The sequence below is a fragment of the Camelus bactrianus genome, chromosome 4, assembly GCF_048773025.1.
Source record: "Camelus bactrianus isolate YW-2024 breed Bactrian camel chromosome 4, ASM4877302v1, whole genome shotgun sequence".
Taxonomy (NCBI): domain Eukaryota; kingdom Metazoa; phylum Chordata; class Mammalia; order Artiodactyla; family Camelidae; genus Camelus; species Camelus bactrianus.
Window position 1 is genome coordinate 83,746,563 of NC_133542.1, and position 24,574 is coordinate 83,771,136.

The 24,574-nt window shown below is 35.4% G+C and overlaps 2 protein-coding genes across 3 annotated transcripts in view; one reads left to right on the top strand and one right to left on the bottom strand.

Moving 5' to 3' along the window:
- The window catches only part of CENPP (centromere protein P), a 218,795-nt gene that overhangs the window by 59,836 nt on the left and 134,385 nt on the right, over window positions 1-24,574 (top strand). The window contains exon 5 of the mRNA XM_010967487.3: window positions 1,335-1,431. Within this exon, the coding sequence (XP_010965789.3) occupies window positions 1,335-1,431 (97 nt within the window). The remainder of the gene's footprint in view (window positions 1-1,334; window positions 1,432-24,574) is intronic.
- OGN (osteoglycin) lies at window positions 6,142-21,186 on the bottom strand. 2 transcript variants are annotated; one of them, XM_010967481.3, is made up of 7 exons: window positions 21,044-21,186; window positions 19,785-20,033; window positions 18,342-18,432; window positions 12,606-12,764; window positions 10,371-10,573; window positions 8,243-8,338; window positions 6,142-7,201 (listed from the first exon to the last, which is right to left on the bottom strand). In XM_010967481.3, exons 2-7 carry the CDS (start codon window positions 19,956-19,958, stop codon window positions 7,031-7,033), a joined length of 894 nt encoding a protein of 297 aa, XP_010965783.1. In that variant the 5' UTR covers window positions 19,959-20,033; window positions 21,044-21,186; the 3' UTR covers window positions 6,142-7,030. The 2 variants fall into 2 exon arrangements, with proteins under 2 accessions (XP_010965783.1, XP_010965784.1); XM_010967482.3 differs by having other exon boundaries at window positions 19,785-20,318; window positions 21,044-21,179.

A 24,574-nucleotide genomic window follows, 5' to 3' on the forward strand; every position in this document is an offset into this window, starting at 1 on the left:
TCTTCCAATATTTGCTTTACGTGTTATTTCCTTGGTTCTAAATTGCAGTTAATGGGGGCATTCAGGGAATGTGCCACTCTGTCGTGACTAGAATGGGAACTCTACTCCCATAATCATTTATTGACTGAATGGTTAAATGAATACATGTGTATCTTGCCTATAAGTTGCTCAGAAGCCTTTGTAGGTGTCAATATAGCAATAGGTACAGTATTAAGAGAATTAAGATAAATTCCCGTGGGAACTCATAGGCATAGGAATGAATTATTTCTAGCTATTTTGGAATAGGACATATGGTGTGGTGATGAGGCACAAAAATTCTGACACCAAGTGGGTGTCTTGTAATTCGGTTCAGTCCTGACACTACCCAGATTTAGCAGAGATCCACAGGTTAAGGACAAAGTCCTCAATAAGACTGCTCAACTTCAGATGCCAGCCCTACGTCTCAGGGGCCTCTTGCACTTATGACCTACTGGCTATGAATTTGGGGATTCCCACAACTCCCTCAGATTGAGAAATTTGCTAAAAGGACTCAGAGAACTCACTCAAAGTGTTACACTAAAAATTATAGTTCTGTTATAAAAGTTACAACCCAGAAACAGCCAAATGGAAGCAATATATAGACCAAAGTCTAGGGGTGGGGTGGGGCGGGGTGGGAGTTGGAAGAGGAGGATAAACAGAGCTTCTCTGCCCTCTCTCCTCATGGAATCTGGGCACATCAGCCTCCTAGTGCGTCAGTGTATTCACCAACCTGGAAGTGCCACTGAGTTTTGTTGTCCAGAGGTTTTATTCGGGTTACCTTACATAGGAATCATTGATTAAATGATTGGCCATGTGATAAAACAACTCTAGCTCCCCTCTCTTCCTTGTAGGACTGATCAACCCACAATTCCAACCCTTTAATCATGTGATGGGTCTTTCTGGTAACAGCCCTCATCCTGGGGCTACCTAGGGGCCACCTCGAGTTACCACATTAGCACAAAAAAAGAACCCTTGTCACTCAGGAATTCCGAAGATTTTTGAAGCTCTGTGCTAGGAACTAGGGACAAAGGACTCTATACCACAGGTCATCAAATAAGATTTCAAGGAGAATGTGGCATTTCAGTAATATCTTGAAAGATAGCTAGAATTTAAACATTTGAAGGTGGAGAAAAGGGAATTCCAGTCTGAAGAATCACAGGGGCACATACTCAAAAGTGCAGAGTTCAATGTATAGAAATGTATCAAGTACTTTTTTAGCTTTGGTCTGAGATCTGTGAAAAGCAATAATAAGATAAAGCCTGATTGGGGTTTTCATTTAACCATATTTATTAATCTAGGGCCCTTTATTTCCACAGAGCAGAAGAAAGAAGAGATCTGTTTATGTTTTTCCGAAGCCTACACTTCTTTGTGGAGTGGTGTGAATATCGTAAGCGCACATTTAAACATTTCAAGGTACAGTCTAAAGTCTTTTAATTTAAACATATATGAAAAATGAAGGTGATATTAATTTGGGGGGTTAACGTAGCGTTCTTAAAGCTTTCAGACAACAGAAAATATTTTTATTGGCTTCTGGAATTTACAGATATTTGGAATAAATGAAGGAGGAATGCTTCTGTACAAATCAGTGAACCATTTATATTGAAAGTGTTGGAGGTGAGAGGTTCTTGTCTTGTCACAGAAAGAATTCAGAGACAAGACGCAGAGGTTAAGAAAGCAAAGCCAGGATTTCTTAAGGGACAGCTGGTACACTATCAAGGAACGAGCGGGCAGACCCAGGTGGGTGGCTGCCCTGAGTCTCCTTGGCAGGCTCGTTATGTGAGTGCAAAACTGAGTGGGCGGAATATTCATTGCTGGGGAGGGGTTTGGGGTCTTCCTTCCTGATCTTCATCCCAGCTCCTCCTTCTGAGGTGGAGAGGAGGGATTTTTCATGCTTATTTAGTCTTGATCAGAAAGTTGGATGAGGTCATAATGAACAAAAGGTTACATTCGGATGGGGGTATCGTAAGCAAAAGATTACATTTGGACAGAGGTCATAATGATCGAAAGGTTGCTTTCGGATGGTGGGGATTCCTGTCCTGTCCCACCCTTCTGACTCCAGGACACTTATCAACCCAGAAGGTATGGTTTTTATTTAAATCCGTCCAGAGGATCTTTTTCTCTTGGTCTGTCCCAGGACCCCCATTGTTCACAAATTGTGTGGTTTTCTGCTGTTTGCCCGTGTCTCCCTTTCTCTGCTCGTATCTAGCTACCTGCCTGCTCTAACAAAAGAAGTATAGTTATAGTCTTATTTATTTTATAATATACGTTTTAAAAAATGAATCTGTAAAGTATACTTGAAGTCAAATGCCAAATGCTAATGAAGATGACAAGCATAGCCGCCTTACCACGTAGCAGTGTCATCTTCACTTCCTGAGCCAGACTGTATTTTGAGCTTCTTATTTATTGTGCATTTCAAGTTTAAATATTGGAGTCTGATTCTTGTAGAGTAACACAGCACTTCTTAGGTCTGATACAAATAGATTCAAAGACATTTTTATTCTCTTTGTTTTCTGATATAGTTAGAATTATATCTGGCTGCACTGTAATCACCCAGGTTCTCCTTAGTTGGATAGCATCAAATTATGATAACAGTGATCTACACCGAAACCAGTTCTGAAAGAGTTAACGTGAATAATATCTGAAAGTTCTGGTTCCCTCAAAATCCTGAGTCATGACTGTTGCTTTTATGACTGGTGCTAACTCTTCTTTATTTTGGATTCTTTTTTATCATCATCATCATTATCATTTGCATTCTATTTGGTTAAGCTAATAAAATCTGTCGGGCATAGGACTTTCCTTTAGAAGAAACATGCCAGTACCTGTACCGTGATCCCTTGATGAGTTCTCATGATTATGTTGTTTACTTGCAGGTGCTCTTGCACCAGAACAGTCAAATAGCTCTTCTTTGGAATTGGTAAAACACAGTAATGCTTCAAGAGTAGGCTGGCAGTTACGGTAATGAATCACCTCACATGGCCACTTTTACCTATACATTAGAATGGGTAGCGGGAAATGTGAGCACCAGTCCTATTTTCAAAGCTGATGTTCTTCTAGGTGCTTTTGAGGCAAGTGTAGAAGTGTAATTGGTGTGTTTTTCCTCTAGAGGATGGCGTGTTGCTATGCGCTGGTCTTTTCTGCTGATAAGGTTGTTAGGATGGAGAGAAACAGTCACATTGTTGTGCAGCCATCACCACTATCTATCTCCAGAACATCGTCGTGATCCCAAACTGAAACTCTGTCCCCATTAAACACTAATTTGCCATTCCTCTCCTCCTGCCAGCTCCTGGGAGTCATCATTGTGTTTTCTGTTTCTGTAAATTTGACTACTGTAAATATCTCATTTAAGCAGAATCATAAAATTTTTATTCTTTTGCCTGGCTTATTTCACTTAGCATAATGTCCTCAAGGTTCATCCATGTTGTGGCATGTGCCAGAATTTCCTTCGTTTTTAAGGCTGGATAATATTCCATTGTGTGCATTTATCACATTTTGTTTATCCATTCATCTGTTGATAGACATTTGCATTGTTTCCACCTTTTAGCTGTTGTGAATAATCCTTCTGTGGTCATTGGTGTACAATATCTGTTCAGGTTCCTGCTTTCAGTTTTTTTAAGTATATACGTGTAAGTGAAATTGCTGGATTGTGTGGTAATTCTCTGTTTAATTTTTTGAAGAACTGCATGTTCCTTCCCATAGTGGCTTGCACCATTTTACATTCCCAACAGCAATGCATGAGGTTTCCAGTTTCTTCCCGTTGTTGCCAGCATTTCTTGTTGTCTGGGTTTTTTTTTGTTTTTGTTTTTGTTTTGTTTTGTTACAGCCAACCTATTTGGTGTGGAGTGGTGTCTCTTTCTGGTTTTGATTTGCATTTCCCTCCCTAATGATTAGTGATCTTTAGTATCTTTTCAATCTGCTAATTGGCCATTTGTATGTCTTTGGAGAAATGTCTGTTCAAGTCCTTTTCCTGTTTGTTAATCGGGCGGTTTTTTTGTTGTTGTTGAGTTGTAGGCGCTCTTTATATGTGTATATCACTCATCAAATATATAATTGACAAATATTTTCTCCTATTCAGTGAATTGTCTTTTCTTTCTCTTGATAGTGTCCTTTAATCCGTACAATTTCTAATTTTGATTAAGTCCAGTTGATCTATTTTTTTTCTTTTGTTGCCTGTGCTTTTAGTGTCATGTCTAGGAAATCAATGTCAAATTCAATGTCATAAAGTTTTTTTGTAGGTTAGCTCTTAAGTTTAACTATTTGATCCAGTTTGACTTAATATTTGTGTACATTATAAGCTAACAGTCCAACTTCATTCTTATGCATGTGGATATCCAATTTTCCTAACACCACTTGTTTAAGAGACTGTACTTTCCTTGTTGAGTGGTCTTGACACCTTTGTCAAAAATCATTTGACTATATATGCAAAGGTTTGTTTCTGGGCTCCCTTTTCTGTTCCCTTGGTCTGTAGGTCTGTCCTTATACCTGGTACCACACTTTTGATTACTTGTACCTTTGTAGTTACATTTTGAAATGAGGAAGTAGGAATCCTTCAATTGTGTTCTTCCTTTCAAATTTGTCTTGACTGTTGGGACTCCTTTGAGATTCCATATTTATTTTAGATGGTTTTTTCCGACTTTTCCTAAAATGCAATTGGGACTTTGATAGTGATTGCTTTGCATCTGTAAATCACTTTGGATAGTGTTAACATAGTAAACTATTCAGTCCTCCATTCATGAACATAGGATGTCTTTCCGTTTATGCATGTCTTCTTTAGTTTCTTTCAGGAAGATTTATAAAGGTAAAATATTTTTAACTTTAATCCTCTATTTCTTTAGTTATCAGCATCAAAAATGAAGCAATATCTATTTAAGATAATGGAGATCAGCATATTTTTACTTTCTCTCATTATTTTATTTGTGACTTAAAGGTATATAGAAGGTTGTCAGGTCTTCGGTTCATATCTTCTTCTTAGCTAGAAGTCTCAAAAATATTAAATTTTAAGATAATTCTATAATTCTTTTTACCTTTTAACCAGTGCTCTTTCCTAATTGGTATTTTATATAAAGAACTGGCTTTTAAATTTGCTTAAATTTCAGAGTCATTTTATGGTGCTTTTTCTCTTTGAGTTTAGTTATATGAAGAGCATATGTTATTATTCTGACAGCTGGAAATGTGAGGGATGTCTCCTCTGATCACTTTCCCCAGTGTTGGTTCCACCACTCAGCAATCCTTCACCAAGTTTATTTCTCCAGATGAAGTTACAATTTATTTCTATTGATTTATTCAAGATAGTGATAGTTTAAATACTCTATTTTTCCATATGAAACAGATCCCTTCAGTTTAAATGGATTTCATTTTGCACTGTTCACTGTATATTCAATTTAGATGCGCTCAGTATTATGCTAGGTGCTTTGAATATATAAAGGGAATACTGGATGTGGTCACTGGGCTCAGGGAGCTTTCCATCACAGAGAAGTGAGGCACGTACACAAAATGAGTAAGCAGTATAATAGTTATGATTATCAGTTACTAAAATAAAATAAGTGAATGAGTCAGTAAGTGTTATAAGGGTAATTATGTGGCCTTAAGAGATCACAGATATTTTAATGAAAAAGTTTCATCTTAGAGTCAACCTTGACAAATGGGGAGGAAATTAAAAAACAGAAGGTCATTCTAGGTACAGAAAAAACAGAAGCAAATGAAAAAACACAGATAATATTTGTTCTGGAAATAGTATACAGAGACCAACTTGATTCTACTGTATAATTTATGTTGGAAACAATGTCGGTAATTTGTATATACATGGTTCAGACTCTTTGTTTCTAAAGCACTGATAATTTTGTATGCAACCCCAAAACTGGAGATTAAAACTTTTGAGTGACATTTGGGTGAGAGGAACGTTATTTTAGGGACTTTAATCTGGCAGCATTGTCACCGTAAATGATCACTATTAGATTGAAGATGAATTCTCATCTTTAAACATATCAGTTAATCATGGGTCTTTAGAAAATGTTGCTGAGATGCTTTCTTGTGAACCTTTGACCTGTTTGCATGAATATGGATGTGTATGGGTAGGTGGGAAGGTGGTGTGGAGTAGCGCCACAGAATTCACTCTACTGTCATATCTTACATTTGGATAAATTTATTGATGAGACTCTCATTCCTATAGTATAAAAAGAAAATATTTTGCAGTATATATCATAATTGAAAGCCTTTATAGTGGAGAACTTTATTTATGCCTGTGTTCTGAGAAACAGGATGGATTTTCAGTTTTTCTTATAAGCCTACTGATTTTGGTGTGCTTAAATTAAAATGTTTATTGATAGAGTGTTAATATTTAGATTAAAGAAAATTTTGTACTGTTTTACTAAAGGCGCTAACTGTGTGACTACAAAGCAGAATAATTAAACATTGCTGTATTAGGTCTTTATCAGAGAGTAAAATTATGCTTTATTTGGAAAGTTTTGCCTAGATACAAGACTATACCCTACTTCTCAGGCTAAGTAAAAATAAAATAGCTGCCTTAATAGAAAGAAAACAGAATTCTTACTTCATAATGAATAATGTATGAATCATAAAAGAAAAGTGGAAGGTCACTGGAAATATTTAGCTTTTCAGAGATTTTACAACATTTGCCTTAAATGCTTTAGGGATCCAGTAGAGGCCAGGAAAGACAAACAGTTGAAAGTTTCTTGGCTTTATCCTCTCACTTCATAATAGTTCTTAAATTGGGGTATTTATATAAAAACATATCTTTTAAATGGTTTTCTAGTATAAGCTTACAAGGATTTTGTAATGCTGTTCAAATATTTTCACATTACTTTGTTTTGAACTTTGAGATTCAATCATACTTTTTACTTGTTGTTATATGTAAGATTTTTAAACATCCTTGCTTCCATCGATTCCTTCATAGTGGGATACAAAATTAGTATTAAATATTTATGCTCCTTTAGACATTGTTGAGACAGACTGTGAGTATGTGTGTACTTTAGCTTATATGCTACATTGATAGTGGTTAAATATATGACCCTACAGGCAATCTTTTTAAGCAGATAAAACTGTTGGGATGTTTTCCCAGGACAATTGGGTTGCCCTCCAAGCGTATCTCTTCAATTCGGTCCCGAATATAACTGGTGTCGTTAGCCTTGCAGAATGTATCATCTGTAATTGAAGTTATGTTGTTAAACTGGAAAACAAAAGGGAAAAAATAATCGTTTAGCGATTCGAAATCATTCCTTTTTTATGCTATGTAATGAGATCTCACAGAATATTTTATTCTTTTTAGATAAAGTGAACGTTTTTTGTTTTCTCAAAACCATTTTCTTTATTGAAGTATAGTTGATTTACAATATTGTGTTAATTTCTGTTGTACAGCATAGTGATTCAGTTGTACATATATATATATTCCTTTTCATATTTTTTTCATTATAGGCTATTACAAGGTATTAGGTATAGCTCCCTGTGCTATATAGTCAGACCTTGTTGTTTATTTTATATATAGTAGTTAGATAAAGTGATTTTTAAAATATTGTTCATACGGTGTATCTGTCTTTGTCTTCGTGGTAATAAAAATCTTCTCTGAGCAATCTGAGCCTCCCTTTAAAAAGTCTACAGTGTTCCTTTGGAAGAATGCACTACTTGGTATTTCTAAGAGCAAAACCCATGTAACAAATATCTGAATATAAATAAGATTATACTAGCTGGAAAAAATATCCTATTCTAGAGTGTCAACTCAAAATGGGTACTGTGTCCTTTTAAATATACTTTAAAGAAGCAAGAAGAATGAGTGAGAATGCTTGTGATGCTGAAAGACCCATTTTAGTTTATTCCTCCTCACTTTTCTAGTAACCTAAGTTGACGTCAGACAGTAAAGTTAGCTGAGAAGTCTCCAAAAGCAAGTCTTTACTGCTGTTTAGAGAAAGGAACATAAACCAGGGGTCTCAGTGTCTCCTAACTTCAGTTTTTCACGTGTCGGGTTAGCTAGGAGATGCTAACTGCACACCTGGAGACAAACCCTACCCTAAGCGCAGACCTCACTCCCAGCGTCACTGGTCCTTTGTGTTCTGGAGAGAACTGGAGCTTCTAGGCAGGAGGGTGCATTTGGCTAAACATTAGTACTGTTGATGGGCAATATTTACATGGGAATAAGTGAGCTTCCTAATGAATCATAAGACTGACCCATAGTAATTTGAATTAAAGTCAGATATGTTGACAGGAGCAGTCATACCTGAAGATGAATTACACGCAGACTTTCTGGTAAATTAAGAGGCACAGATTCCAGGGCATTGTGGTCCAAGTAGAGGAAGGAGAGGTTATGCAGTTTCTGTAAGGAAAAGGTAGTTTTGCTCGTGTGTTACTGAGGTCAGTACATTTCTTCACAGGATTCAAGCTATATACACACATATTAAATATAGACACAATATTGTTAATCATTGCTGTGGCAGTTCTAGGTTTGGGTTTTTGTTTTGTTTTGCTTTTGCTTTTACGAATAACAATGTTTTGGCCCTTTATGCAGGGCAGGCAGTAGAGCCTGATGCATCTCCACATTTCTGTCCATTCATTTCACCTCTGAATACCCAGTCATACCCGGCCTCATCCCCAACGCTGGTTTCTGGGGCCCTTTGAATTTGTCTTGGGAGCGGGTAATGAGGGTAATTCTTATGCAGGATTGGATTTGGATCCTTGTGCTGCCATAATCTCTCTTAAACCGCCAGAACTTTCCATTTCAGCTCTACCAATTAGTAGCAAAGTGCATACCCATAAGAGATGTGTGTGCTTGTTTCCCAAAGCAATTTATTAAACACATAGCTAGGTATGATTTTTTTTCTCCCCTACATGCTCTATATTGGATTACTTTTCATGATCAGTAACTCATTATTCTGTATAATTTTATATGATTTCAAGAAGTAGTTTCCCCTGACAATAATCTTCTACCTTACCTTTGTTATGCATTCTGTAGCAGAATTTGCTAATGTTTTTTAAAAATAAATTTGCTATTATCTTAAGCATCCTACAATCCACAATATGGGTACCAAGCTCCTGTCTTCCTCAATGGGCCTTTTTACCTGGATGAGTAACCTGATTTTACCAATGGCTTTTGCAACCTAGGGCCTTAAGCAAAACTGCAAAGTAGCTGAGTTTATCATTTCCATGCCAACTTGTCATGAATCCCTTCTGTAATCCTTGTGTAAAATCTGAAATATTCAAACATTCCTTTTGTGAAATGTTGATCAGCTCCTATAGGTCTTTAACATGCCAGTTATTCAAAGGCTTACCTGCTCAAATTACGTGTCTTCAAATTACAAGCTTTTTTTTTGGTTTGTTTTTAAAGTAAGTCTAAGGGGGATAAAGCGCGTGCTTAGCAGGCATGAGATCCTGGGTTCAACCCCCAGTACCTCCTCTAAAAATAAATAAACGTAATTACCTCCCCCACCAATAAAAATTTTAAAAAAGAAAATACATTTTAGAATGAACAATAAATAATAAATTTTAACAAAATATTTTAATAATCAAATAAAGGAAGTCTAGTTTTTAAAAGTCCCCTGACTTCTGAGGAACTGTTAGGCGCTATCATTAGGAGCTAGACTTTCTTTTTCAACGTGGTCTTCTGTTGCTGACAGTGGCGTCAATGTCTCAGCCTTTTATCTGAGATTTCTTTCAGGACCAAGAGTGAGTATATCCTAGCTGTTGAAGTCCTGGGCTGAGGTGCTTACTTCTCGGCAGACTGTGCATTTTGAGACAGCCTGGCTCCCCAAGTCGGAGTAGATCACCTTCCCTTTTTCCTGTGCGTTTATTTTCTCGAAGTACTCACTTAAGAAATGTATGTAATTTTTACTACATACAGAATTTTGTATTAGATGCCATCATGGAATTCAAAAGAATGTCTACCTAAGAATTCTATGGTCTAATGCTTTTAAGTATTAAAAGGAAAACTCAGTGTTTACATTAGAACATTATTTTTTCTGGCATTTGTGAATTTACTAATATTGTAAGGAAAAAGAAACACAGGAAAATTCCCATTTTGAGATTTTTGTAGAGAATTGGTGCCGTGAGAGTGCAGACCTTGTCTATAAATGAGTATTTGCTGTGTGAATAAAGGAGAAAGATGTGACAGCATATAGTCCCATGGAACAAGATAAAGGTTATATATTTTAAGTGAGGTACAGGCATAAACTGGACTGAATAAGCCTAATGGTATCACTATTTATTATGTCAATAATGTCTTCCATTATTAAATTAAAATAGTTTTAAAACAAAACAAATTTAGACCATAGTTTCTTTTTTGTTTACCATGTTGTCAGTGGCTGTATAAAACTGGTATTATATTGTGCTCAGTCATACTATGAAATACTTACTTTGAATGCATTTGCTTTGATTCCTCTACTCTTGATTTTGTTGTATTTTGCATTAAACAAAGTAAGCTTGGGTGGGAGAACTGGAAGTTTCAGTAGTTGATTTTCAGCCAGTGTAAGCTCTTCTAACAGAGAAAGTTTTGAAAAAGTACCGTCTTCTATATCTTCAATCAAATTCCCCGTAAAATCAAGTCGTCTTAAGTTAGCTTGAAGGGAAAATATACAAAAAAAAAAAATACAGAAAATATTTTTTTAAATGAAGTTAAGTTCTTAACTGTGTGGACTGAGGAAAGCCACTTAACAGGTCATTCAAACTTTTATTTTTAGTGCCTAGTAGAGCTTCTACAATTAGAGCTCAGTAAGTTTGTTGACTGAATACTGAACATCTACTCTGTGCTTGACACTGCTGGCCTGTCTCACCGGAGCTCTAGACTCTCAGGCTTGCAAGAGAACTTAAAGTTAATAGAATCCTTCCATCCTTTTTTGTTTGAATTCTCAGTATGCTCAGGCAGTTTGAAAGAAATTCTTTGTTGCGTATTATAGAAAGTAAGCATTACATTTGACTAAATAGAACCATGTAAATATTTTTGGATTTTTTTGCCAGCATGTTGCATTGTGATTGTGGGTCTATTATCTTAATCTCTCCACGCCTTATTGCTTAACAACAAAGCCAAAAATGTTCTCTAATTTATTAAAGTGGTGCATACTGAGAGACAAGTTCAGTGTGTGTTGGTATGTGTATCACTTTTGTCTGTCTGGAATGATTAAGAAATATGGTTGCCCCTCACCATTGGAGGTAGTCATGTCTGTAAAGTTGCTGCAAATGCTGAATTAGTAAATATGGACCCATTGCTCCTAGGGAATATACAGGATTTGTGTCTCTTGTCACATATTTTCATCAACCAATTAGTATAAACTTTAATATGTGTTTCTTTTTAAAGGCATCTCATTTAGTATATATTATTGATACATTAACATGGAACTCGGTCCTCAGCACTGTAACTCACATTTAAATGAAGATTAGCTAACGCACGTATTTTCTCTGTGAGGCACATCACAGCCTTCTTGCACTGGACAGCACTTCAGAAGCACTACACTCAGGGAGCATTTTAAACAGCAGAAAGCACGAAAATGTGGCACTAAGTTGACTGTAAATAGGACATTTGTTTACAGTATAAAAGCTGAAATAAAGAGCAGATCATCTCATTCAACTTTACCTTTGTGACTTACATTTTTTAACCACTGGGCACATGTCTGAATGAGTGCAGAAGTGCCATAAGTCTTGATTTGGGGGTTACAAATACATTTTATCAAGTAGGTGAATTTGAAAACATGGAATCTATAAGTAATGAGGAGCGACTGTATTCAGTCAGTTGGGAGCTACCAGTGATGGCATGAAATCCGATACAGTTAATCTCATAAATGTGTAGTGGGGCCAGTGTGCATTTCTTGATGTGGTTTTCTTCAGAAGCACTTGACAACATTGGAATTTAGAAAATTTATGAAGGATTAGTGATCCAAGACTTGGACTTGGGAATGCCGAAGTGGGGGAATTTGGTGTGTTCATGGTAACACACTAGTGGCAAGCTGCTGTAAAGTTTGATAAAACACCCGAAGTCCAAGATTGTTTATGACCTGGGAAGGAGTGAAAGGCCCCGTTCTCAGCACTAGTTCCATATTAGAATCATCTGAGGAGTTTTGTTGTGGTTAATGGCAACACTTGTGCCTCTTCTCCCCAGACCTAAGTTAGAATCTCTGTGGACTAAGGCCTGGTATCAGCACTTATTTTGAAAATACTTTCACAGATGTGTTTAATATGCAGCCGGATTTAAGTAAAGAAAAAAGCAGTTTCTATGTTTTTATAGCAGAAGTACAAAATAAAATGTTGTCTTTGAAGAAATACCCTGATTATATTTGTACTGCCGACTGGCTGGGGCAGTTGGATCTTGAAGTGTTGGGGTTGAGAAGATGTCGTTGCCCATGTTCTAGATGAGCTGTCACCATATGAGCTGTCACCATAAACTCCAAATTCACCAGTAAAGAAAGATGACAGGACATCTGAATAGAAATGAGATTCACCAGTAAAGCAGTGGATTTTTGTTAAATGTAGTGGATACTTTAAACACTCCGACAGTGACTACCCTACGTGTGATAGGCCCCAGGGACCTAAAATCTTGTGTTTATATGAGTTAAACACTAACATGAGTTAATACTATATCTTATTTTAAATTAACTTACGTATGTCTGCAAAATCTTTGGCAGTCAACTTTTTGATTCTGTTGAATCGTGCATACAAATAGGCTGATTCCTTCGGCAGAGGTGGGACAGCATCAATGTCAACTTCTTCACAGTACACAGAACCACTTAGACAAACACACAGCAGGCACGTGGGCATTTCTGAATCGAGAAGCAAAATCATAAAAATCAGTAGTTCAAAAATAGTGCACTTCTAGGGGTAAAATTCTTGGTATCATGAATGTTACTGCTAATTTGAAAAGATACTTGACAGAATTATGGGTGACAGCAGGGAAAGACATGAGAGCTAGTGGTCTGTACTGTGCCTGATCACTCACCAGAATTTTATTTAATTCCAGAACCCACAATCTCTTTTATTCTCCTGTCTGTTTTAGAGGTGATCACTTAGTTGCTGAATTGATTGACAGTTAGATTTCTTCATTTGAATACCAAAAAAAAAAAAAATCGTAAAGCAGGACTTAAGGTAAACAGAAGCTTGATTCATCACTTGGTGTGACTCAAGCATATTTCTAATGAGTTTAGAAACCATTTAGTTAAATAAGCAAACTAATAACATGAAACTTAGAGTCATCATGGGCATAACATGGAAAATTAGAGTTAGGGTGCCATGATGACCTGCATCACTCATTGCATTTATTTGTTCTGCCTCTTTTGTATCCTTCAACCTGAAACAGTTCCTTAGTTTTCATTTTTCAAACTGTTTTACTGTTTTGGAAATTTTTGAATTTTTAGAACATTTTATTTTTCAGGGCATTTATTTTACAGAATGTCTTTCTGTTAGGGTTTGTCTGAGGTTCCTCATTTTTGGCAGGAGTACCATGGAAATGATGTCGCGTCCTTAGTGTCATGTATCAGGGAGCATGCGGTATCTGTCTCATTCCTCATGATGCTGTCTTTAGTCACTTGGTTCAGTTGTTGTCTGTCATGTTTCTCACTCTGTAAAGTTACTGTTTTTCACTTTGTAATTAATAAGTACTTTCTGGAGAAGTACTTTGAGGTTCTACACATCTGGTTTGTCATCAAACTTTCTCCCTCTGATTTTGTCATCTGTTGACGATACTTACTTGAACTATTTATCACTAGGATAGTTGCCAAATAGTGATTTTCTAATTCCATCATTTCTGCTACATTTGTTAGTTAGCATTCTTATATAAGGTGGAACACTCCCTTCTTGTTTATTTCTGTCAGTATGAACGTAAGGATTCTTTATCCCATGGGTCATAATATATTACCATCATATTTATTTTGGCAATCAAATTGTCATAGATTAGATAGTCAGTGAGGATTCTTAAACTGTTTTATCCTGCCACAGCTTTTTTATGGTTAAATTATATACAATAAGTTGCACATATTTAACTTGTATAATATATAAGTTTTGGCATACGTATATGACCATGAAACCAAAGCCACAATCAAGACAATTAACATATACATCACCCCAGAAAGTTTCCCCATGCCGTTGGTACTCCCTCCCAGCAGCCCACGTCTCTTTTCTCTCACTATAGATGAGTTTGCGTTTTTATTTCAAAAGAATCATACACTGTATACTCTTTGGTCTAGCCTCTTTCACTCTGCATAATTATTTTAAGATTCATCTATTTTTGCATGTACCAGTAATTCGTTCCTATTTATTACTGAGTTCATTCCTATTTGTTCCATTGTGTCAATAGACACAGTTTGTACAGTCATCTCTCATGGACATTTGGGTTGTTTCCAGTTTTTGTCTGTTTCAAAGAAAGCTGCTATGAACGTTTATGAATGGACTTAATGCTTTCACTTCTCCTGGGTAAATACCTAAGAGTAGAATGGCTAGGTCTTACTATAGGTATATATTTTATCTTTTGAAGAAAGTCCTAAACTGTTTACCATAGTGGTTATGCCATTTTACGTTCCTACTAGTAGTGCATGAGAGTTCCAGTTACTCTGCATCCTTGGCAACATTTAGTGTGGTCGGACTTTTTCATTTTCAGGTAAGGTGTGTTATGGTATCTTGTGTTTTAATTTACACTTTCGTGATGACTAATGTGCTGAGCATCTTTTTATATACTTATTTGCCATCCACATATGGTGAAGTGTCTATTCATATCTTTTGCCCATTTTTAAATGGGCTTTTGTATTATTATTATTGAATTAGAAAAGTGTATTTGGTAGCTTAAGTCATTTGTCAGTTTATGTTTTGCAGATATTTTCTTCTGTCTGTGGCTTGTCTTTTTATTTTCTTATCAGTCTCTTGAAGAGCAAACATTTTTTAAGAAGAATTGACTCCTTCATAGTTCATGGTTTTGTGTTATATTTTAAAAATGTTTGCCAATCACTAAGTTTTTATCCTATGTTTTCTTTTGAAAGTTGTGTAGTTTAGCTCTTTATAGTTAGATATGGAGTCTATTTTGAATTTTTATGTATGATGTCAGGAAGTTCTTTTTTTTTTTTTTTTTTTTTTTTTGCTTATCTCTTACAGCTTTCTGATTCTTTCAGCACCATTCTTTGAAAAGGTTATCCTTTCCCCATTGAATTGCATTGCACCATTGTAAAAAACCAGTTGACCACATTATGAAAGTGTATTTCTGGACTCTATTCTGTTCTGTTATCTATTTGTTTATTTTTATGGTGATCCCACAATGTCTTAATTCCTCTAGCTTTATAATAAGTTTGATATTAGGTAGTGTAAATCCTCCAACTTTATTCTTCCTCAGCGTTGTCATGACTCAGCATTTTCATATAAATTTTCGAATCAGCTTGTTAATTTCAAAATGGCCTGCTGGGAATTTAAAATGAGATTGCATTGAATTTACAGATGAATTTGGGAAAAATTGACATCTTAATGATAGTGAGTTTTCTGGTCCTTGATACAATGTTATCTATCCATATATTTAGGTCTTCTTTAATTTCTCAGCATGATTGTCTGGATTTCAGGGAGCAGGTCTTATACATCTTGTATAAATTTATACCTATGTATTTTAAAATATTTTGATTAATTTAAAAATTTAATGTCCCCACTGTTCTTTGAGAACTAAATTATTTTCTGGCATGATAGGATGTCCTAAACCAGTCTTGCCTTTTCCCTGCCCCGGGCCTGAAATCAGCTATTTCTTCAAGGAGAATACTGGTTCCTATGTAGTGGAGAATGGTTTTTAGAAACCAAGATTTGGGTGTGGGTGTGCTCATTGCTACTGGGATCTCATTGTTTCTGGGCTCTTTTAGCAGAGAGAGCTGGGAAATATATGTATGTGTATTTGGCTCTCTCTTCATATATAATACACATACCTACACACATGTATATTTATGTAGACATGTGCTATATACATATTTATGTGCATGCATATAGACATACATAAATGCATGTCTGTATGCACCATATATTCATATAAATAAATTACCTGCATATATTCACACACTCACACTGAGAGGCAAACATGTCTATATCTATTTCTGTATATAAACCATGAGTTGATAGTGGTATTTTCATTCCAGTCCAACTTCACAGTGTTCATTCTAACCTTCCCTCTTACCATACTTGTAACATCCTTCTCTGACAGTGAGAAACCTGACCCTCATCATCCACTGTGTGTTTACTTTACTCAGCCGTAGAACACACATTGATTTTCATTAAGTTTCATTATTCCTAGCCCATAATGCTGGAAAACCTACTCACTGAAATTTCAGTATTTGCCTATTCTATTTTGTCTTTAGCCTTAAAGTATATAGTCAAAATACTGTATTTAAGAGTTACTGGTTATATTTTTCCCCCTTTGTGTCTTACGTAATTCATTTGAAATGCAGTTAAGTATATTTTTCTGTTTGTATGCCAATTTGGGTTCTTCTTAACTTAACCTTGTTGATTTTATTTATAAATATATTTGTTTGTTTGCCTATGTGAAATGTAACCTTGTTCTAAAATCAAATCTTCCCCCCAGTATTTCTTGTTCCCATCTTCCCCTCCTTTCCACCTCTTGTCCCATCTGTAACCAACAGGAAACTAGTCTTGGTGTTTTAATTACCCTTCTTCTCACACAAGAGAGCTGATGCATGTATATCCTCTTGCATTCCCTTCATTCTTAGATGAAAGACAGCACACTGTAGATACTCTTTGGCACTTTGATTTTTTTCATATACTCTGGAAATCACTCCATGTTAGAGAGCTTCTTCATTAATTTTGACAACTGCATAGTATTCCCCTATGTAGATGTACCATACTTTATTCAACCACTCTTCAATGTATAAACAATAAGATTGTTTCCAATATTTTACAGTTGCAGGCAATGCTTCAGTGATTTTACATATGTATTTTCTTACTTTTGGAGGTATATCTTTAGTGTAGATTCCTAGTAGTCAATTGCTATGTCACAGATTAAATCTTGTGTTTGGTTTTTTAAAATATTGCCAAATCCTGACGTTTGGTTTTGTTAGATATTACCAAATCCCTGTCCAAAGTACCAGTTTGTATTACCAGCAGCAAGGTATGTCAGTGTCTGATACCCCACAGTTTTGCCAATGGAATATATTAATATATTGTCACACTTCTAATTTTTGTCAAATGGGTTAAACATTGTGTCTCAACATAATTTAAACTTATGTTTCTCTGTGTGTGAGATTGACCACTTTTTATGTGTTTAAGGGTCATTTTTATATCATTTTGTGAATTGTCCAATCATATCTTTTGCCCATTTTTCCAGTAGATTTTTGATCAATTTCTTTTTCTTGGATTTTTACTTTTTCTAAATTAGAGATATTAACTCTTTATCAGTGATACATATTACAAATATTTTTCTCAATTTTCATTTGTCTTTGGCTTCACTTATGAAGCAAAAGTTTCACAGAACTTCCGTTTTATGGAGTTAAATTTATTGATCTTTTCTATTATTGTCTCTGGGTTTAGAGACGCCCCACACCTTGGTTATCTTCTAGTATTTGTATGGTTTCACTTTTTACATTGAGACCCTAATTTATTTAGAGTTCTTTTTTCTGTATAAGATATGGATCTAGTTGTATCCTTTTTCAGTTGACTGCTTAGATTTCCTAGCCCAAATTTTCAAAGATACCGTCTTTGCTTCAGTGATTAAAATGCTACCTTTATTATTCACTAAATTTCTTCATGTATTTCTGTCTGCAGACTTTCATTTATGCACAAGTATTATACTTTTTAAAAAAATATGGAGGCTTTATATTCTAATATACGGTTTCTTACAGATCTGATTTTCCGTATGAACTTGAGAGTCAACCTTGCCAGCTCTTTAAGGAAGCTAATTGTTATAAATTTAGGGAGAGCTGACATCTTTATAATATTAAATCATCCTGTCCAAGAACAAGGGATGTCTTTCCATTTGTTCAAGTCAGTTTTCAGTATGATACTTACACTTTCTGCTCTTCTGTGAGTTCCTTAAAGGCAAGAATTTTATTTACTTTATCCTTAGGCTGTGTAGTATTTGCAAATAATTAGTATTTAATAAGTATTTCTTGAATTGATTTTATATAGAAAAGCACACTTAGACGAAACTTCAGTTCTTGAATGTTCCCGTTACATGTTCCTCATTCATAATGTGGGCTAGCATATGATGAGCACTGTCAGTATACCTGTTTGACCTTGTTGACAAAACTCTGCCGTTTGGATTTACTATGTCCTGATGCAATTTTGGATTACCATATGGAATAAAGTTCCATTATAAGCTATTTTTTTAAAGCTCCTTTAAAAAAACTTGATGATAGAATGTTCATACTTACCATCATTTTCTTTCTTCGGAGGTGGTGGTGTTACACTCTGATCTTTCTGTAATTGAAAGCTTTTCTCATCGGGTATTACAGTTTCTTTTTCCTGTTGGAAAAATAAAAATTTACTATCAGGTGTGATAAAGCCCAATTTGGACTATAAAACTGAGGGATTATGGACAACATTCTCCCATAAGTGTCCTGGTTGAACAGTCCCTCCTCCCTCCATTTGTCTATTAAGAGCAGTTAATTCTGCTCCACTTCACAAATATCTTGGTCCCTTTATTTACATTAAGATAGACTTTTAAAGCAAAGTAAAGAGAAGCAGCAGAGAACATTTTACTTACTACTTTTTAGGGACCAGGGAATTTTGAAAGTATCCTTCTAACTGATTTGTAGATTCAAATCAGCCATGTGAGCCAGCAGCTTGTTGTTATGATGGGCCTTTTTAAGCTATGACTATGTATATACTTATCTTATATATACATAATAATAGCATATTAACCAACTCCATTGAAAGGAATTGTAGTGTTAACATTTGTTCATGTGTACCAAAAAAGAAAAAGAAGCAAGTATGATCGTTCACTCTTAAAAATCTTGGTCATCTTATTTATAGTGGAGAAGAACTTTTGAACCAATCAACATTGTTCTATATTTGGCTGTATTTCTCATTTTCCATTTTGTGTATGTGGCTGTGAAAGAGAGAGACAGACATAGAGACACACAGTAGGCTGGCAGCACTTACTAATGTGCTGTATTAACTTTTCCCTCTCCCAGTGTTCATTGCTGTGTGCCAGTGAAACCACAAGTAATTAGCCCCCATACAAGTAGAACATGAAAGATGTAGTATGAAAGTCAGCCCTGGAGAGTATTAACTCAATGACAGTTACAGATACTTGGTAGAATGATAGAGTCTAAATTGTTGAAACTGATTAAAAATTAAGCACCATATTAAGTAGTTTTCGGGTTTTTTTGATATTGTATATGGTTGACATATGCAAATTATTGTGAAATGCTGTAGATACAAAATTAGCAACTACTCTTCTATTTATATTTCCTTGAACCACTTCTTTCTAAAATAGTATAAACTTTAAGCTGGTAATCCATCTTTATTTCTCTTTATACGCATTTCTCCTATTTCAGTTTAATATGCAAATATAGGGCATTGTGTATTAACAAAAAAATCTCAGCTGGTCAGAGATCATCTTAAAGTTTAGTTTCCCTTAAATTTCATGTTATGGTTGCTATAGATACTGTTTGGTTATCATAGATTCTATTCATTAATTTGGGAAGCATGCATACTTTAAAAATACAATCTTGGGGACAGTTATTTTGAATTATTTTGAATTATTTAAAGTGCTTTTCCTTTCCCCTTATCAGACACATTCAGAGAAAAACAAACATGCATTTAAATTGACAACTATTTTAGAAGTTAAATTGAGAGTAGAAATAAAATACCTTAGTTCTTTTTCCATCCAGATATTTATCCTCATAATCTTGGCTAAATAAGGTTTCTTCAAAATTATCTGTTCCATAATCATAGATAATGCGTGAATCCTGCTGAGCTGGTGGTGCTGGCTTTATCAGAGGCACAAACAGAAACAGGAGAAGTGTAGACTGCAGAGTCTTCATTTTAGCAAAAATTAAGGTGACTGGAAGTTAATAAGCTAGTGGCCTGCTGACTGTGGGGCAATACTCTCCTTTTCCCTGGAAATAGAAACGCAGACCATCGAAGCAATATTTAAAAGCTTAGAGGACTTTCTGGCACGGTGAACGCAGTAGGGGCCAGAGAACAAGTATTTAACCCTTAGTGATCTTTAATTAGATGCTAAAAGTTTTTACGTATCAGTGACATTCTGAAAAATAGTTTCAGAAAATGATTTTAGTTCTTTTTCTATCAAGAATCCAAGCAATGTTGATAATTTCCGTTTGCTAATAATTAGGTGCCTTAAACAAAGGTACTTGAATGCAACTGAAATCTTCTTAGGATACCTGTAATATAAATAGTTAAAGTGAAGACCCATGATCCTGTCTCATGTGAGTTTAAAACTATCATGTTTCAACTTTACTACTTTATAAGCACTCATGATTTGTATTCGTATGAATAGAAACAAGTTCCAAGCGCAGTTTTAAAACTTAAACTTTAGGTTTAACATTATGAAAAGTAGTCATTAACACTTACTTTTAGGTGGTACAGAATATTGGAAAAGCCATAATTTAAATTTTCTTAGTTTTATAGTTTTTTAATAGATAAAAATATTATTTTCAGTTAATAGCATTGCTTTTTAAACTATGAAAAACGCAGGCTGGAAAAAATATAGGACTTTAATGAAGGATTTAGGGAGAATGAAATGGGGGGGATTCTTTCAGGCTCGCCACTGGATTTTATCTGCTGGTGCACATCTTACACTTTTTCATAAGTAACTTCAGACAGAATCACTCAGAATTGCTGGTGCAGCATTGTAGATACCAATTTGTCAAAAATCAATGGTTGAAAATTCGCAATAACATGGTTTTGTGACTTTTGCAGCACCCTGCTCTTGCCTGCATGGATATTAAAGTTATGCAATGATACACTAACGTGCTTGTTAAAAAAAAATTGTTCAAGGTAACTGAAACTTAAAAAAGACCAAAGATGGCCTTTATATTTACTAAGATTGTTACATGTCACGTTTCAACAGACGACATTTAAAATAATATGTGAAAAAAGAGCCTACCGTTGCAGCTGTTTTTGAAGTTTTTTGTGGTTTTCCTCAATAGATGGTCATGCCTTGCATTAGTCCCAAGTGGGAGGGTGAATGAGAAAAGCTGTGGATTAATTTCAAACTGCTGAATAGAATTTCAGGGCTCAACAGCTTTAAAAGCAGTTTCCATGTGGTAGAGATCTTTGCCAACATTCTTTCTCTGGGGTGAAATGTAGTGTGTTGTACTAGAGAACTGTGCTTAAAACATTTGTAACTGCTATACTCAGACTGCTTCTACTGATTACCATAAATTTGTGTTATTTTTATTTTATGTAATAAATATGTTTTTGTGAATGTTAGTTTATGAAGATGACATAGTTTAAAAATCATATTTTCATATTAATGCTTTCCGAGGATATAAAAATGTCTGCCCTTTGAATGAAATAAAACAACAAACTAAAGCATAATCTCTGCTCTTAATTTTATAAGGAGTAAAAATGTTGTTCTTGTACTAAGATTAGTATATAGCCAAGAAGTTTCCAATGTAGAAATTAGTTTTAGCACAAATAATTTTCTAGTTTAGTCACTTAGGGTCCTCTCACCCTTTATTTTGTTACATATAACAAAAACTTGAGTGTCAGAATCAGCTTTTTAAAATAAATTTTATTTATAATTTGGAGTATGATAGTAAAAGATATTTTTGTTTGCTAAATGAAGGAAACGGTATTACCTATTTAATATTAAATTTGATTTTTAAAAATTCAAGTGGTATTTTAGATAATTATGTGAACATCTTTAAAGGTTCATTTTACTTTTATCACTCTTTGGTACTTTTAGCAATCAAGGTAACATTTATTTCTCTAAGCTGAAAATTTAATAAATATGGATATGGAAAAATATTTTATTAAGAAATAGAAAATGAAAGAATAGTAATTTGTTTCCTTTTCTTTCAAAATTGACTTTAGAAGCTTTTCAAATTAAAGCTTTAATAATCTAAGACTTGAATCTCATGTTTTTAAATTATTTTAAATCTAGTTGTGATATTCTATGCTTTTGGTTGAGATAAATTGTCAGTTTATGGCTTTAAAGTCTGAAAATATCTAATAATGAAATAGCAGATACTGATTTGTTTTGCTCTGTGTGGCAGGTTTAACAGGATGTTGAGAAATGAACTGGATAGGTGTTAATAGATTTAGAAAATCTTAGAGATTCATAGTTTACTAATGGTATACACAGTTTGATACTTTGTACTATAGAAAATTATTTTGTGGATTAAAACATCTTTTCTTGAAAAGTTCTGACCAGTGAACACAGTTTTATTGGCACTCACTCATTTAGGAGTTTACTGAGCACAATCTCTGCCAGAACTACAGAAAAATAAGCTCAGACAAGCAAAACTCACTGTCTCCCCGCAAGGAGGAGGGGTGTGTAAGTCAGCAAGAAGGGCAGGAAACAAACAACAGAACGCACAGTGGGACCTGCCACACAGAAATGTACACGGGGTTCTGCAGTTGCCCGGGAGAGGATGAAGCCATGGAGGCTGCGCCAGGCTGACTTCTGGAGAGAAAATGAGGGGTTGGGGGTGGATGATGGGCAGGACCAGAGGGAGAAATGCTCTAAGAATGGGAGCAGCACACAGGTGGGAGGGTAGATCATTGAGAAGATTTATAATTAGTTGTATATGGCTGGAGCTTGGAGGGAGAGAAAGAAGAGCTGAGAGGGGTGGTGCATATTAAGAGGTCAGACAGGGGACTAGGGGTCGAATTAAGGAGAGTCTTTTTCCCTTGCTGAGGTGTTTGAGCTTTATTTGTAGCCAGTGAGAGACCACTGACAGATTTTTAAGTCAGTGAGTGACATGATCCTGTTTTCATTTTAGAAATATCCCTCTAAGTTTGAATGTCTGAAAAATTCCACTGCTTATCTATTGTGTTAGTTAGTTTTACAAGTTTAGTGACTTAAAATAGCACACATTTATGATCTGACAGTTTCTGTGGGTCAGGAGTTCAGGAATGACTTTGCTTGTATCCCACCTGAAAGCTGTGTTGGCCATGGCTGCATCCTCTTTCAGGATCGAGTAAGGTAGAGGGGTGTGTGAGCCCATGTGGTTGTTGGCCACAGCTCCATGCAGAATGTAGGACTAAGGGCAAGTTTGAGGGGGTGTGGTTCCCAAAACCACTCTCAGGTTTGTGAATTTACTAGAATTCATGCAACTTGCTAAAAGCCATTATATTCATGGTTACGGTTTGCAACAGGGAAAGGATACACATAAATATCAGCCAAAGGAAGAGATGCATTGGACAGAATCTGGGAAGGTTCCAAGTGCAGAGCTTCCATCAATCTCAGGATGTGTTACCCTCCTGTCATTGATGTGTGACATGGGGTAGTGCCAACCAGGAAAGAGCTACTGAGCCTCACAGTTCTTTTAAACTGGGGCTTCATTATATAGGCATGATTGACTGATTGAGTGTCTCAAAGGGGTCCCAGAATTTTTCCTTGTGCGGTCATCTCCCCTGCAGTGGGAGTTAGGACCTCTGACTTGTTTCTAACCAGCATCCTAGGATCTTATGGAATGTCTGTGGTCTGAATCTATGTTTTAAGTCTCTGCTTATGCCTGAAGCCCTAGTTGTTTGGTCAATTGAGTTAAAGATGAGAACCCAAGTACTTCCCAGGCTAAAGGCTAAAATTTAAAGAGAGAAATTATGACTCAATATAAGGAAGGGTTAATGTTAAAAATGTATCATATTTGTGAGTTAAAATTTTCTGAGTAGTACATAAGTCTATGTGTAGTGAATTCTTAACCTAAACGTGCAATGACAGACGTATCCATAAATGCCATGGTATTTACTTGCTAGGCGTAGCTGGTTATATTTGTTTAGGAAATTGGAACATATAAGAAACTTTGGTTTCGTATCTGTTGCTGTTTAATTTTGTTTCCAGCTGCTGTTAATCTTTATTTCCAAGATTGAGAAGTGGTGGTTCTGGAATCAGGAAATCAGGGCTTTATTTCTAACTTTCCTTGGGTCATATGAATTCTTTGCAACAGCAGAAGTATACAGAAGAAACAGCTTTATTCCTTCTATTTTTTGCCCCATGCAGTTAAGTATGTTACATGATACGCATGTATCTGCATTTTAGTTTAGTGGTTCCAACTTGGGGAATAAAATGAAAATGTATAGTTTTCAGATAATATTTAAACATATGCTAAGCATTCTCAGTCGGTATTATTGTGAGCAAATTTATTAAATATCCTTTACTTTTATTTCCTTTCTAAAAGCTAAATGTATGTTATGCTTTTATGTTTGTAAATTAAGCTTCATGATACGATTAGGATTTACTTGTTAGTGGTCACATAGTTCAGCCTGGTAGCCCCTATAACTAATTAATACTTTGAAGTGTAGTGAGAAAATTGATGAATTTTCATTGTTTCCTTTCCTGTTATAAATATATCACCTGGTTTTGTCTGTAGCTCTGGCGGGTTAACTGTATAGTCTTGATATGCTGGTTGAAGTGTTTTGTTCTTCAGTTTCTCCTAGGGAGACCATTGGTGGTTATTTTGTTCTGTTT